At 36.2% G+C, this 16,741-nt stretch overlaps 1 protein-coding gene across 7 annotated transcripts in view; it reads left to right on the forward strand.

Annotated features, from left to right (window-relative positions):
• The window catches only part of CPS1 (carbamoyl-phosphate synthase 1), a 156,631-nt gene that overhangs the window by 79,728 nt on the left and 60,162 nt on the right, over positions 1-16,741 (forward strand). For all 7 annotated transcript variants that reach the window (XM_077957513.1, XM_077957508.1, XM_077957512.1 and 4 more), the window contains 6 exons: positions 1,708-1,865; positions 3,407-3,535; positions 6,961-7,105; positions 8,586-8,796; positions 10,365-10,563; positions 13,784-13,960. In XM_077957513.1, the coding sequence (XP_077813639.1) occupies positions 1,708-1,865; positions 3,407-3,535; positions 6,961-7,105; positions 8,586-8,796; positions 10,365-10,563; positions 13,784-13,960 (1,019 nt within the window). The remainder of the gene's footprint in view (positions 1-1,707; positions 1,866-3,406; positions 3,536-6,960; positions 7,106-8,585; positions 8,797-10,364; positions 10,564-13,783; positions 13,961-16,741) is intronic.

Here is a 16,741-nt window from a genome sequence, read left to right on the forward strand (position 1 = left end):
CTTAATTGCAGAGTTTTGACATATGCACTGCTGTGTAACATATTTTATTTGAACTCATCTAACAATTGTGCTTTGTGTGTTCATAAAACCTTTAATGTGTGAGGAAGCAGTTAGCAAACAGCCACTTAAAATAGTCATATGATGAATATTACTAGTTAATTTCACAAAATAGCTGAGAGACAAAGAAACCTTTCACTTTAATGCTCCAGAGTAGCCAGTAGGTTTCTTAACTTTCTCTACTCTATCCCAGGATATTGTTTTTCTCTGTTGCTATTGAGGTGTTGAGAACTATTATGAATGAAAAATGAGAATTAACATTAGTTAAGTGCTCTTAGGTATCAGCCCTGTAGCATTTGCCTCTCAAACATGTTTTCATAATAACATAGATCAGTCTTTCTACTATTACTACATACATCTTCTGAGTCTACTGCTTTGTTCTCTTTAAAATTCTTCAGATACCATCTCACACCAGTTAGAACGGCAATCATTAAAAAGTCAGGAAACAACAGGTGCTGGAGAGGATGTGGAGAAATAGGAACACTTTTACACTGTTGGTGGGACTGTAAACTAGTTCAACCATTGTGGAAGACAGTGTGGTGATTCCTCAAGGATCTAGAACTAGAAATACCATTTGACCCAGCCATCCCATTACTGGGTATATACCCAAAGGATTATAAATCATGCTGCTATAAAGACACATGCACACGTATGTTTACTGCGGCACTATTCACAATAGCAAAGACTTGGAACCAACCCAGATGTCCATCAATGACAGACTGGATTAAGAAAATGTGGCACATATACACCATGGAATACTATGCAGCCATAAAAAAGGATGAGTCCACGTCCTTTGTAAGGACATGTATGCAGCTGGAAACCATCATTCTCAGCAAACTATCATGAGAACAGGAAACCAAACACTGCATGTTCTCACTCATAGGTGGGAATTGATCAATGAGAATACTTGGACATGGGAAGGGGAACATCACACACTGGGGCCTGTTGTGGGGTGGGGGGACGGGGGAAGGATAGCATTATGAGATATACCTAATGTGAATGACGAGTTAATGGGTGCAGCACACCAACATGGCACATGTATACATATGTAACGAACCTGCACGTTGTGTACATGCACCCTAGAACATAAAGTATAATAATAAAAAAAATTCTTCAAATCTTTGGAACTAGATCATGAATAAGAATCTCTTTAGCTAGTTTGGGTAAGCAATTGGTTATATAATTTGTATGTCAAAAAAAAAAAAAAAGAGATAGGCAAAATTAGATGGCTAGATAGTGAAAACACAAACCATTTTGATGATAATTTTTTAACCCAGGTAGGTACTCATATATTTAGGATTTTTTAAATTATAGAATCTCATTATAGAAATGGACTTTAGGAGGAAAGGGAATATATTGAAATCTTAAGACTCAGTATAATATTATGACATTTATTAATAAGGATAAAAATGATTTTCAGAAGATGGTAATATAAGTAATAGTAGCATCAGTAACATATTTTGTCAGACTATCTTCAGAATTTTTATTTCAATTTTTTTCCCTAAGTGCAATTCTATTGTAGACAGTGGTAACTTCTTGGATTTTAAGATAAAAAAAAAGAAATAGTTGTATAGTTGTATTCAGTTGTCTGCTTAAAAAGGCATAAAATTTCGAGATTTTAAAAACTAATCCTATTTGGTTCTTGTTTAGGAGTGGAACTATTCAAGAGAGGTGTGCTCAAGGAATACGGTGTGAAAGTCCTGGGAACTTCAGTTGAGTCCATTATGGCCACGGAGGACAGGCAGCTGTTTTCAGATAAACTAAATGAGATCAATGAAAAGATTGCTCCAAGTTTTGCAGTGGAATCGGTAAGGATTCTTTGCTTTGGAGAAACGAGGGCATTATTTGTCTTGGGTTGTAGGGAGAATGATTTTTCATGCCTAATAATAATAGTTAAGATGATTATAGTTGTATGCATTTTCTTCTAGAAAAGTGTTAATAGTTTAGAAATATTGTATATTAATTACAGCACTCAATGCTGAAATGATAGGTATTAACATTTTACTTTATGAAAAGAAAAACCTAAGTCCAGAGATGAAGTGGTTTATCAAGGCTTGAAGTGCCAATGAATCTCCGATCTCCTGAACCGAAACTCAGAACCATATCAACTTGCAATACCAAAGCAAGTTTTACCTTGTTTCTGGGATCAGTCACACATTTTGCATGTGTGAATGCCCTGCAAATGGGAAATTGGCTTTAAATTTTTTTTGAAATAAAATAAACATTTTAGAATAAAATGGATCCAGTCAGTAAAATGACTGGAAAACCTGTAGTTTCGATATTTAAGAAAGATAGATTTACTTTTCTATTATTTATTTCCATTGCCTCTTATGCCTATCAATAAGCTATTACCAATTATCAGGAAAAAGAATCAACTCACTTTATATCTGTTTTTGCCCCTGACTTTATTTTTGACTTCAGGCTTATAGTTGGTGAAGTGAGGGTGCTAAGGGCAGTGTTAAATGCAACTTCTCCATGGTAGAATCAGGCACGCCCTTAGGAATAAAGCAGGTACTGCTGGGACAACTAAAAATGGGCTCTGTATGTTTCAGAAAACAATGCTACCAAGTATCTTTTGTGTTACAAACTTGTCAATCAAATAATCCCAGGATAACTCTGCTGCACAATTTGGGAAGCTCTTGCCATACATTTATTCTTTCATTGCCAGATTGAATTATGTCCTTGCTTCCCCAGGATAAGAAACAGGCATATGGGAAAGGTGTAATTACATTCCCATTGGTAGTGTAATAATATTCCATGACAGAAAAATATAGCCACCATATGTTGTATTCTGTAAGTTAAAAAAAGAATTCCAAGCTTCTGGGACTATTCTCAGACTGAGCCTGAAAATGAAAAATCTCTTTATACACAGTGTTCCTAATGGTTTATTGCGGTAACATCAAGTTAGCTTCAGCAGCAGAGAACCTGGTTTCATTAAGACAGAGACTTTTAAGCTACATGTAAAAATCCAACCATTCAATATGGCTCCCATTCTCAAATGAATGATGATTATTTCTGCTTTGACCATGGTTCTGTTTCAATAGGACAGGACAAAATTTACCACAAAAGTATATTCCTTAAAAGCTATATATATATATATATATATATGTATATGTGTGTGTATATATGTGTGTGTGTGTGTGTATATATATATCTCCTCTCTTCTAGAATTTTACTTAACATTTGAATAACAGCATTTGCTTTTCATAATGTGAGGGAATAATAGAACATTTCCATATTCACTCTCCCCAGATAAGTTGGTTTACCTGATTGCCAGACTCCCTTGGTGTGGTCTATTCTGCCAGTGTGCTCAGCTTTTAAAATGTTGAGTCCTTGTTCTTGTTGACAGATTGAGGATGCACTGAAGGCAGCAGACACCATTGGCTACCCAGTGATGATCCGTTCCGCCTATGCGCTGGGTGGGTTAGGCTCAGGCATTTGTCCTAACAGAGAGACTTTGATGGACCTCAGCACAAAGGTGTGTATTTTTGTAGACAATATTCTTACCAACCAAAAAAACTGACTTGATATATCTTTTCAACTAGAGAGAGTTATGTAGATGAGAAATTACATTTTCTTTACTTATTAAATCATGATCATGTTCTCCAAAAGTGTCTTCCAAAAGATGATACTTTTTTTTTTTTTTTTTTTGAGACGGAGTCTCGCTCTGTCTCCCAGGGCGGAGTGCAGTGGCGCGATCTCGGCTCACTGCAAGCTCCGCCTCCCGGGTTCATGCCATTCTCCTCCCTCAGCCTCCCAAGTAGCTGGCACTACAGGCGCCCGCCACCACGCCTGGCTATTTTTTTGTATTGTTAGTAGAGATAGTAGAGATGGGGTTTCACCGTTTTAGCCAGGATGGTCTTGATCTTCTGACCTCGTGATCTGCCTGCCTCGACCTCCCAACGTGCTGGGATTACAGGCATGAGCCACCGCACCCGGCCAAGATGACACTTTTGAGAGAGTAGTGCAGCGCAACTGTTTATGCCAGGATGCAATGATAAACCACATGGTTCCAGGTAAACCAGTGGTCACTTTACCTCAAATTCCACCTTTATAGTACAATCTATCAACTTCAGTAAGATGAACTTAATTCAACTCCTTCTTCCTTTGTTTCACAATCTACTCCCAAATATTTAAAATGCTAAAATATGTTTTAGTGGTTAAGGAAAAATAGGACATAATATCTCATTTTTAATTTTTTTTTTGAAATAATGTGGCTGGCATGGATGACATCCAGAAAGTGAAACAAAGCCCATTGAGTAGTTTGACTTTACTCAAAATTAAGGTGTCTAAAATATACATGGTATAAACCTCTCAGTACAGTAAATGACTGAACTCCACCAACTGCCATATATTCATAAAAACATGAGAGATTTGAGGGTTTATAATTTATTTTGTCTTTTTTTTTTTTTTTTTTTTTTGAGACGGAGTCTCGCTCTGTCACCCAGGCTGGAGTGCAGTGGCCGGATCTCGCCTCACTGCAAGCTCCGCCTCCCGAGTTTACGCCATTCTCCTGCCTCAGCCTCCCGAGTAGCTGGGACTACAGGCGCCTGCCACCTCGCCCGGCTAGTTTTTTGTATTTTTTAGTAGAGACGGGGTTTCACCATGTTAGCCAGGATAGTCTCGATCTCCTGACCTTGTGATCCGCCCGTCTCGGCCTCCCAAAGTGCTGGGATTACAGGCTTGAGCCACCGCGCCCAGCTATAATTTATTTTCTATCACAATCACTTTAACATATTAGGAACTACTTCTTTTTTTGCATGTTAGAGGAAAACCCTTGAGAAAAGTAAGATATGCTACAAAAACTAGAGACTAACACAGAAAAATATGCTCCAGGAAAACAGAGACTTTCATCTATACTCTATTTCCACAAAACAGAACAGTGCGTGGAAATACCAGGAGCTCAATAATGCCTTTGAAGAATGAGTACATGTGCAGCCAAGAAACCTGTGTAACCTACATGGCAGTCATAGAAGTGAATTTGACAGAATTACTGTGAGGGCTATTTTGGGGATTATTTAGGAAATAGCTCAAGGACAGCTTATTGCTTTATCTTTACTTACTTTTTGAACTGAAGTGAAATGAGACCCTTGAATTGTTGACATAGAATTTTGAAAACAGGTAAGTACAATTCAGCATATTTAAATAACTACAATGGCAGACTTACATATAAATAACTTGGGTTTCATTTTTCTAAAGTTGTGAAAATTACAAAAAGGGAAACATACCTAACATAAATGTTTCTTGTTTCCATCCTGGACATATGAATCATGTATTTAAAGCAAAAACATGCTTTTGAGGATGAAAAGCTTATTTCCTCTAGCATGTTAGATGCTCCAAATATTTTCAATATTAACAACTTCATAACTGCCAATAGTGGCAATGCATACTTTTTCTCTATTATTATTTTTTACTCTATAAAAAAACCAATCTGAATACTGAACTTTTCATGTAAGAAAGTTTATAATGAAGAGAATTTTGGAATGAGATAGTTTTCAAGTATTTACGTTGTACTCAAATAATCAATAATCTTTTAAATGTTTTTTTTGTTGAAAAAAACCCCTCACTCTTACCTTGAGAATAATTAGTTGTATCATTATGTCCTAAACAATCCCCTTATTCTCTTGAGGTTATAGTTAGCACCATTAAAAGCTGCATTAACTTACCCAGGTCCCTAAGTTAACTTTTTGTATAAAATCAAAGACTTTAAAACATAAAAATAAAAACAAGCTGAGAAAACAGGTGAAGATAATTTCAATTTTCCCTGTATCTAAATACCCGTTTCACTTCTTTATAATGCAAAATACTTTTCCAAATTTATACCCTTTGTTTCCTAGATTTCTTCTTTTAGCAGGCAACCGGAATGACAAATTAATCATTATTAAATTGTTAACATTGGCTACTGATTTTTCTAACCACTTTGACAACCTCATCGTGGGCAGCTGTGGGGACAAATGTGTCACATTTTCAGTTGCACGTGCTGGAGCCTGTAGTGATGACTGAAGTTAAAAAAATCATATTAAGGCACATTACAGAAAAACTTACATTGTTATTATTTTAATGCCTATTAATAATTTCAAAAAATTCAAACAACTTTCCCTTTCACTGCCATTCCACATCAAATATATTATAAGACAATGAGACATTTCTCTCTTGGATTATCAGCCACTGCATGTCCTAAGGTCAGAGATTACCACTTTCCTATTTTGGGTTCAGTATTCTACCCATTGTGGGTGTGCCATAAATATGAAACGATAATTATGCTAATTCATGTATGCTAATTCATATCTGTCTAATCAGGCATACATGATATATGAATCAGAGTATTTAAGCATTTAGGCAGTGATTAACCATAATAATAGTCCCATATGATTCTTCTAATTCTCAAGTTTTACATGCCATCTTGGCTAACTGTTTACAACCATCATCATCTCCTTTCTCCTCCTCATCAACAGCAACTAACTTTTATTGTGTGTGTCACTGCACAAAGCACCCTCAGCTATTTTAGAGAGAGCCAGAGTCTTTAGACTTACTTTTCCATATTTATTCACACTTATCACATTTTCTGGTTTCACAGAAGCCTAGCTGCTGAAATAATTTCATTTCCCTCTGCCTGATTGCTCAATTATTTTCTCTTTTTCCTAAATTAGTTTGATTTAATGTCATATCAGCACTTTGAATGGCAAGCCTCAATAATGTAAATCAAGCATATTCACTGCAGGATGCTATTCCTAGTACCTCACTGATTTTCTGACACATTGTGCCTTCTGTGCAGGAGAGAATGGAGATGGGGTTTGAGAGTTCAGTGCTGACCAGGATTTATGCCAGGATATTTTGCCAAATATCCTTGTTGAAGCCAGAGATTTTTCTTACTCTTTGATATCTTTTGTCACCAATTTCTAGGCCTTTGCTATGACCAACCAAATTCTGGTGGAGAAGTCAGTGACAGGTTGGAAAGAAATAGAATATGAAGTGGTTCGAGATGCTGATGACAACTGTGTCACTGTCTGTAACATGGAAAATGTTGACGCCATGGGTGTTCACACAGGTAGGCAAAGCATATTCAAGAACTATCGCAATGCTTTCAGCTCATTTTAGCAATGTCTTTGATGGCCATGGCAGTCTTTATAAAGTTGTTGTCTTTAAATTACTATTTCTAGTAGACAGACTAGTGATAACATTTTGGACAAGTATAGTATTTTACAGTATTGAAAATATTCTCACATTTAATTTGATCTTTACACAAACCCTGTGAAGTAAGGAACCCTGATTTAACTGAGGAAAAGCCAAAGCAATATGGTAGAAATAAGATCCATAAAACCTGATGTTGAAAAATAAGAAGGGAAGTTGAGAAGGTTTAAAGCAGACTGAGATGTTAGTCACCCAGTAAATGAGAAAATAGGCACAATAATAGAAATAAGTTTTTCAGGGAAGTACATTAGTTAGATAAGAGGGCAAAGATGATAACTTAGGATTCAAAAGTGCTAAATTTGAGGTATGAGCAGAACTGTCAAAAAAGGGAGTTGAGAATGTGGAGATGGAATTTAAGAAATAAAATAGAAATAAAGAAATTGATACAAAGACATTGGAAACTGTTGGCATAAAGGGGATAATTGAAGTCATAGGCATAGACAAAGTATTCAAGGGCATAGGTATAGAAAGAGGAGAGAATAGGGTTGAACTTTGAACTCTGGGAAACATTTAGATTTGTAGGGCAGGGGAAAGAGGAAGTATTACTGTTGAAGATAGTAGGGGAGAATAAAGAGTTAAGAGGAAAATCAGGGTAGAACTGTAACAACTAAGCCAATGCAAGAACTATTTTATCAAAGAGCTTTGTTTTTGGCAGTTTCAAATGCTATGCAAGACCAAGGCTGATTAACTAATTTGGCTCTTTTGGATGTCCAAGAGAACAATTTCATTGCAAAGTCAGTTCTGGGAGCTCTGTTGAAAGGAATTATATGGTATCAAGTGGTAAGCAGAATTGGCAAACTTTCAAGAAGCTCATTTATGTAAAGAATGAGAGAGAAGCTTTGTATGGTCCTCTGACAACATTGGGAGAAGACTTCTGGAGGCAATGATGATCTGACCGTGTTTGAAGGCAGAAGGGATGGAGACTAAGATTGCAGATATAAGGGGCTATGATGAGAGAAGTGAGGATGGAAAGGGATGAGATACAGAAAGCCAAGTGATGAGCCAGTCTGAGTGATAATATTCTGTGAAAGGAAGAACTTGAGAAATAATTTGAGATGAACAGCAGGGAAGTTGAAGTCATTCTAGTAAGTAGATGATTGAAGCCTTGATAGCTACTTATTAGATAGATGAACTTGGGAAAAGTTAGAGAGGTTTCTAAAAGTACTGTATCAGAATAACACGGGGAAACAGGAATTGGGGGAATACTTGATTTCACATATATATCCCAACCAACCCTCAGACTGTTCTGTGTCTTACATCATGCAAGTAGAGGTTAAGTTGCTGAAGTTGGTTATTTCAATATGCCACCAAGTAATGAGTGCTTCTTGGATATACAGGTGACTCAGTTGTTGTGGCTCCTGCCCAGACACTCTCCAATGCTGAGTTTCAGATGTTGAGACGTACTTCAATCAATGTTGTTCGCCACTTGGGCATTGTGGGTGAATGCAACATTCAGTTTGCCCTTCATCCTACCTCAATGGAATACTGCATCATTGAAGTGAATGCCAGACTGTCCCGAAGCTCTGCTCTGGCCTCAAAAGCCACTGGGTAAGACCAGAATAATTGACCGTGAGTTTGCAGATTCTTTGCAGACAGAAATGAAAAATTGACAGATAGTGGAAGACTGTGCTGCATTTACAAACTATGTTCCCCTTTTCTGTATGTTAGCTCCAAATCATTTATAGGACCCTGAGGACATGATTATTAATGAGCTTGTTGCCAGATTGAAGTAAATGATACTGCTAGCTGGCTTTGTTTGCTAGCTAATCATAAATGAATCAAAATCTAGGTGGCCAAAGCAAGCTGTGAAAAATCTGCTTCTTAATTGCACTTTGCAGATGTTGTTAAAAGTGCAGATTAATCCTTAATTTTAGTTTTCAACTGTTTTCTTCAGGTATATAGCCCTATAGCAAATAGTTGACAGAAAATATAGTTCACTTGACTCAAGCATGCAATACACATTACTTTTATTTTATCAAAACTCCACAAGACTGAACAGTGTGGAATTTTTTCCACAAGTAAATGTTACAACCAAACAAATCTGCTGTCTATGTAACAGCCACTAGCAGGCATGATTGGAGGGAAAGTTAATCAAAACCTTTTGTTTCTAATAATATATTTAGCATCTTACACTTAAATTATGGCATTTAAATGAACAAAATATTTACTTCTTTAGATTTTTTTACGTAGTTCCACAGCACTGCATGGAGTGGCGAAAGGCATGTTGCCCTCTGTGTAGCAGTCACAATTCTGCATTCTCATTTGGTTCTTCTAGTGACCACGTGATTTGGGGCACATCACTCATTGTCTTTATCACTTTCCTCATTTGTTAGATGGAAGTTGTACTAAAGAACTCATTTTTAATTCTATAGTTCTATGAATTTTTTTTCAAACAAAATAACCCAAACTGACATTCTGGATAAAGACAGCCAAGTTCTCAAAGTGTTAGTTTTGTAAGGAGTCCAAAGTTCAAAGGCTACGATTGAGGTAAATGATATAGCTAGCTGGCTTTGTTTGCTGGCTAATCACAAACGGATCAAAATCTAGGTGGACAAAGCAGGCTGTGAAAAATCTGCTTCTTAATTACACTTTGCAGATGTTGTTAAAAGTGCAGATTAATCCTTAATTTTAGTCTTCAACTGTTTTCTGATTGAGGTAAATGATACTGCTATCATTTATAATTTGGAGACAGAGCAAGGACCCAAACTTGAAATGCCTGCTCCCTTGTACTAGCTAACTCACTGTCTTCTTAGGTACAGATATGTATATATTTTCTCAAAAAATATTTTGCAGATTCTCATCTTAGTGGAGGTTAAACACAAATGGAGGTTAAACTTTATTTATCAACAAAGCTATTGATTTTAGGTTGAAGAGGTGAAGGTTGAGATTTGTAGCAATGCATGTAGAGTAAATTCTCCTGTGACCTGTGCTTCTATACTTTGTATCATGACTCCTGTTTTTCCGCAAGTGGCTACTAAATATTGATGCAGAACAGAGAGTCAAGTGTCTTATACCCTGAAGTAGAATAATACCAGAAATTTTAAGAAAGACCAATTTATGTTTTGGTCTGTTTTCAATAATTGCTCAAAGAAAAAAAAATTGTCTTCTTTTCATAGCTACCCATTGGCATTCATTGCTGCAAAGATTGCCCTAGGAATCCCACTTCCAGAAATTAAGAACGTTGTATCTGGGAAGACATCGGCCTGCTTTGAACCTAGCCTGGATTACATGGTCACCAAGATTCCCCGCTGGGATCTTGACCGTTTTCATGGAACATCTAGCCGAATTGGTAGCTCTATGAAAAGTGTAGGAGAGGTGAGTCCTTGGTTTATTAATCTATTTTCTTCTTGTTCTCAGTTATTTTGTCAAATTTGTGACACCATTGACAGTGTTAAAGTTGCCTGGATACTGTCAACACATGGACAGTGTTAAAGGTACAATTGACAGTGTTAAAGTTGCCTGAATATTAGCATACTAATATGCCAACAGTCTTTATTTGACTGTTAACGTATTACATATGTTACATGGCCATTTTGCTGGATTTGAAGGCCTTCCTGTTCAAAAGGTGAGGCCATATGTCTGGGTATATAATATAGATACGTATATGAAAACACATTCATATATATATAACTGAGTTGTAATATATTTTATAAACAAATCCAGAAAGTAATACAGAATATAATATATTTAAAAAGACCACTGAACTGAGTTTAAGAATTCAACTTTAGTCCATTCATGCAAACTGTGGCTTTAACTTCCTGAGACCTCATTTCCCATATCTATAAAAGAATGGGCTGGACTAGATCATCTCTCAGGGTCCTTCTAGCTCTAAAATTCTAAATTGATATGAGTATAGTGGATTAGTAAGCCCCATTTAATTATACTAAAAAGTTCTAAGCTTTTAACATCTTTAGAAGATTTTTTAGAATGTGCTGTGTTATACTATTTGAAATTGAAGTTAGCCTTTGATTATTGCATCTTCAAAGATGCAGTATTCTTCTGTGTGGGAGGAAAGAAAGGAATTCATATCTTTGTGAGATTCACTCCCTTGCCTCCTTCCACCAAGTCCTAATCATTTTATGCATCCAGAAGGTTTGGGATAGTGGAGAAAACGTGAACCTCGGAACCAGCTGGACTTGGATATTACTCTTGGCATTGCCACTTATTAGCTACAGACTCTCAGGCAAGACACTGAGTTGCAGGATCCATACCTACAAAATAGAAATAATAATACCTACCTTTCAGGATTCTTATAATACCCCCCTTAATAAATGTAATCCATCATTATTGTTATTATTAAATTAGTATTCATAAATGTTGCATAGGGGTAGTGGTTTTAAGTGCAGAAGTATGAACAAATCTCAGTCTTTCTCTATCATTTGTCTATCTACCATTTATCTTAGTTTATCTGTATCTCATCTCTGTTTCTGTTGTGGCCAGTGTGAGAGCTTTTAGTCTATGTATCTAAGCTGGTTAGAGTACAGAGTAAAAGGCTTATGACATATTGTTCCATATTGTTCTTTATTTGTCCCATAACACAGATGATAGGCTAAACCCACGCCAGCCATTTCAGAAATGCATGTCACTAATCACAGAAAATATAGATTAAATCTGTCACCAATACAGGGAAAAAGAAAAAGAAATGTTTTACTGGTCAATCATATTCACACATGAAAGGCAGAATTATTACATTTTGTCTTCCTTAATTTGTAAGATACTAATGAAAGATTTTAAAATAATTTTGTTGTCAAACAAAAAATAAAAGGTCAGGTGGAGTTTTGTTGTCTAACACCTTACATTTAGTTCAAAAAGTGAGCAAACATTTCCTGAATTCTTACTACATGCAAGACACTGAGGATAAAGAAAGAATAGATGATAGGTAATTGAGATACATTGTCTGCAATTGGTAAATTCAGAATATCTAAACTAACACAAATATATGATGAATTATTAATCTCTGGTAAATATTAAAAGATAGTATTTATATATAGGTGCTATGAGAATATAGTAGAATAGGGTTGAGGAAGCCCATTACAGTCATTCCACTGAAAAATGTGAAATAGTCACTCAAGGAAGGTGCATTTTAATAGTTTAGGGCAAATGTGGTGGGAGGATGACTTGAGCCCAGGGGGTCCAGCCTATAGTGAGCTCTATGGTGCCACTACACTCCAGCCTGGGTAACAGAGTGAGAACCTGTTTCAAAAAGCAAAAATATATATAGAGAGTATTGAAAAGCACAATTTTTGAGCAAACATTTATAGTTATGTATTCCTTTATTATATAAGTATCTTTTTTTAATGGATCCCATGTATCATTATATAGAGTTGCTTAAGAATAATAAAAATATATGGAGAGTTACTTATAGAACTAATTTCAGCCAAATTTTAAATATGTAATACCTCAAATTTTCTTAAATATACCCAAAATATTTCCTTAATTTTACAGAACCATAAAATGTTTGATTTCCGGCAGTCTTTTCCATGCCCAGGCTAGACAATCTATAAACATATTGTCTAACCCTTCAAATACCACTATGACTTGCAAATTGCATATCTGAATTGTGTTAACAGGTTGTTTATTCCTGCTCTTGTGAATTTTCCCTATTTCTAATTAAATTTGGAACAGTGTGAAAAGGTTATCTGTTTGGCTTTAGTGATCACTGAATATGTATCTTGTCACATAATTGACATGAAGATTTCCTAAACTGACATTAGTGGTAATGTGAGTCTATTTGAGGAATCACAAAAGTTTACCGAAGATAGCATTATGACTGCTATTATTTTAAATTGGAGACCAAAAATGCATAGCAATCTATTATTCTATGAAAAGATTCAAAGACAATATTTATCCAGTGAAAATAACTGGGTAGGTTGCAAGATCAATTTAAGTTTAGTTCTGACATGCAACTTGTCCAAACTAAATCACCACATAATTTTTCTAATTGATTAGTGTAAGATGAGCTGTAAAGATTGCGGAAAGACACATTGAATTTGTCATAGGAAGTTTAGTCTCCTCCTATGTTCAAAATCATAATCATCAGTATTTGTTATGACTCTCAAGGTTCTATTAATATTAATGCTTAGCTATAAGGAAAGCCAACCTGTCTTGAATACTGACTGATACTCATTTACAAATAGTTCTGTTTTTGTGTTAATATATTTCTGGTTTCTCTTTATTTGCCTTCCATTCTAAAGAACATTTGCATAAAGCAAGATCTTACTAAGAAAAGGTCTCTATCTTCAACTTTGAATTTCTTATTTTAATACTATGGTCCAGAGCAGATACAGGTGATTTCCTCATCAATCTCAGCAAATACAGCTGAACTCCCTGAGTGGTAAAAGACTGACCTAATGAAGATGCATTATACCAAAACCGTGGAGAAAGTGAACGAGGAAGAAAAAAAAGATCACCTTTTTTTGAGAGGCGTTGTGATATATTTTTTGTTCTTGTCTTCTGAAACATATTTTACATCCAGTTCAGTTACAAATTAAATAAGCTCTTTCTTTCAGTATGAGATCTTAAATATGTGTTACAGGTCATGGCTATTGGTCGTACCTTTGAGGAGAGTTTCCAGAAAGCTTTACGGATGTGCCACCCATCTATAGAAGGTTTCACTCCCCGTCTCCCAATGAACAAAGAATGGCCATCTAACTTAGATGTTAGAAAAGAGTTGTCTGAACCAAGCAGCACCCGTATCTATGCCATTGCCAAGGTAAGATGTTACAAGGGGCCCAGAGCTACTAGTTGTTTTTCCAGAATGTAGTCAGTCTGGACATGAAAATAAAACTGAATCACAAAGTGGTTTTAAATCAGGGATTTTTGGAAAATTTTTAATTCTTTTATATTATTAAACTGGAAATGTCTATAGATTTCATTAGAGTCTTCTACAATTAATTATAAATTATCATTTTTTATTTGACTTTAAGCCTGGATTTAAGGGCACGTTGCAGTTTTAAAGGATGATTAAATAGATAAAATGTCCCCCTTTTTAAGTATACTTAGTACTATTACTCTTAAATAGATTTGGCAATGTTGACTTGCCCTTTCCTATTAACTTTATTACATGTTCCTTGAATGTGTAAAGTTGTATTGTAGAAAGGAAGGTGCATACAATAATGTCCCTTAGTATGTGCTACTTGAGTCTAGAATAATCTTAATTTATTTGCTTCTCTTTCTGTGTTTAAAAAACAGCAACAGACTATAAAGGGCCCCATGATTATAGGGTTTTCCATGTAATTATTTTACTGGTCTTACTTTCAGGAAAAAAGGCTCTACATTTCTCACTTCCCTCCACTACTTGCTTCTCATGTAAATTAAATGCCATGTTAATCTCCTTTCATATTTACTGTGCTTAGAGTTTTGAAGTTTCAGCTCATCTGATTTTATAAAAGGTGACTTGGGCAGCTGGAATCTGTCTGGTCAGAAATCCCTGAAAGGCTTTTTGACATTTAAAGAAGCGCAAGCATTAATCCTCCAACAGTATCAAACTGCACTGGTTCTACAAAGCTCCACTGACCATTGTGTGTGTGTGTGTGTGTGTGTGTGTGTATGTCAGTGTGTGTGTGCGTGCATGTGGAATGAGTAGATGAAAACATGAACTTTCTCTTTAAAGGGATTCCCATCTTTGTAATTTGCCTGTGGAGAAACAGAAAAATGCTGTTAGTGATTTTCAACTCATCGCAACTTTTATGTCCATATTTTGAGTCCTTAAGAGACCAGAAGGAGAGGAAGGGATATTTCCTTCATTGCCTCCAATGCATATTCTCCTTACTCTTATGGTTTCTAAATGGAAAATATTTAAACCCTACTGAAATTCTGGGAGTTGCTATTATCTCCTGATGGGCATTTTCCCATGTTGAGTTTCAAGGTAATTAGAATTTTTCTCTGGTGCTGGTGGGTGGGATAGCAGTGATAAGAAGTTATTTTAGAAAACCATTTCACCTTCATCATTTATTGCCCCTATTTCAGTCTTTTACTTAAGAAGCAGCTCATGACATTCATATGTGTGTGTGTTTGTGTGTGTGTGTGTGTACATATGCATATAATTTTATCTCAAAGGACAGTAAATAGATTTTTTCCTTAAGTCTAGCAATCATGTTTCTGCCACTTTGAAGGAGATGAAAAAGGAAAGCATTTCCAAGTTCCCAGCTAATCTGTAAAACTCAAGCAAATCTCTCATTCTTTTCTAACAGACTTATAAAGGATGAGAATCTGGGAAAAATGTGTGGAGGTTCTTTCGTTCACAGGGTACCCTATGTATGAACAAGAAGTACAGGGTCTGCGTATAAATTATGATCTGTTCGAGTGCTGGGAGAAGGAACTGATTTCTGTTTGTTAGAGGTCATCATTACTGTTCATTTCCACAGCAACCAGGAACTTGGTGATTTTGACAAAGAGTGTAAGGACCGTGGAGGGCTGAAGGGGAAAAGGAATGAAGGGAGTGTGTAAATCTTTGCTTGCTTTCATGATTCTTAGAAAAGAGCAACTTGCTCTGAGGTCTGATTTTTACAGCAGTCTTATTTCAGGATGACTGGATCATCACCTCTTTTGATTTGGGCAGAATGCAGGGCATTATTTTTGATTTTTGGAACATTAAACTAACCTTAAACTTGTTTGGGGTCATTATAGACTTCATTACAGCGGTGTTATATAGCAAAGCTGCAGTGCTTGGAGATGAGGTCTTAGGACTGGCAGGCTCTTGCTTGCTGTTAGAAATCATGGATTTTTTTTATCCAGTCTATCATTGATGGGCATCTGGGTTGGTTCTAAGTCTTTGCTATCACGAATAGTGCTGTAATAAACATATGTGTGTATTTGTTTCTATAGTAGAATGATTTATAATCCTTTGGGTATATACCCAGTAATGGGATTGCTGGGTCAAATGGTATTTCTGGTTCTAGATCCTTGAGGAATTGCCACACAGTCTTTCACAATGGTTGAACTAATTTACACTCCCACCAGCAGTGTAAAAGCATTCCTATTTCTCAACATCCTCTCCAGCATCTGTTGTTTACTGAGTTTTTAATGATTGCCATTCTCACTGGCATTACATGGTATCTCATTGTGGTTTTGATTTGCATTTCTCTAATGACCAGTGATGATGAACTTTTAAATGTGGCACATATACACCATGGAATACTATGCAGCCATAAAAAGGATGAGTTCATGTCCTTTACAGGGACATGGATGAAGCTGGAAACCATCATTCACAGCAAATTAACACAGGAACAGAAAACCAAACACCGCATGTTCTCACTCATAAGTGGGAGTGGAACAATGAGAACATATGAGCACAGGAGGGGAACATCACACACTGGGGCCTGTTGGCAAGTGTGGAGGTAGGGGAGGGATAGCATTAGGAGAAATACCTAATGTAGATGACGGGTTGATGGGTGCAGTAAACCATCATGGCACGTGTAAACCTATGTAACAAACCTGCACCTCCTGCACATGTATCCCAGATCTCTCTCTCTCTCTCTCTCTCTCTACATAT

This window comes from Macaca mulatta, chromosome 12 (assembly GCF_049350105.2).
Source record: "Macaca mulatta isolate MMU2019108-1 chromosome 12, T2T-MMU8v2.0, whole genome shotgun sequence".
NCBI lineage: Eukaryota > Metazoa > Chordata > Mammalia > Primates > Cercopithecidae > Macaca > Macaca mulatta.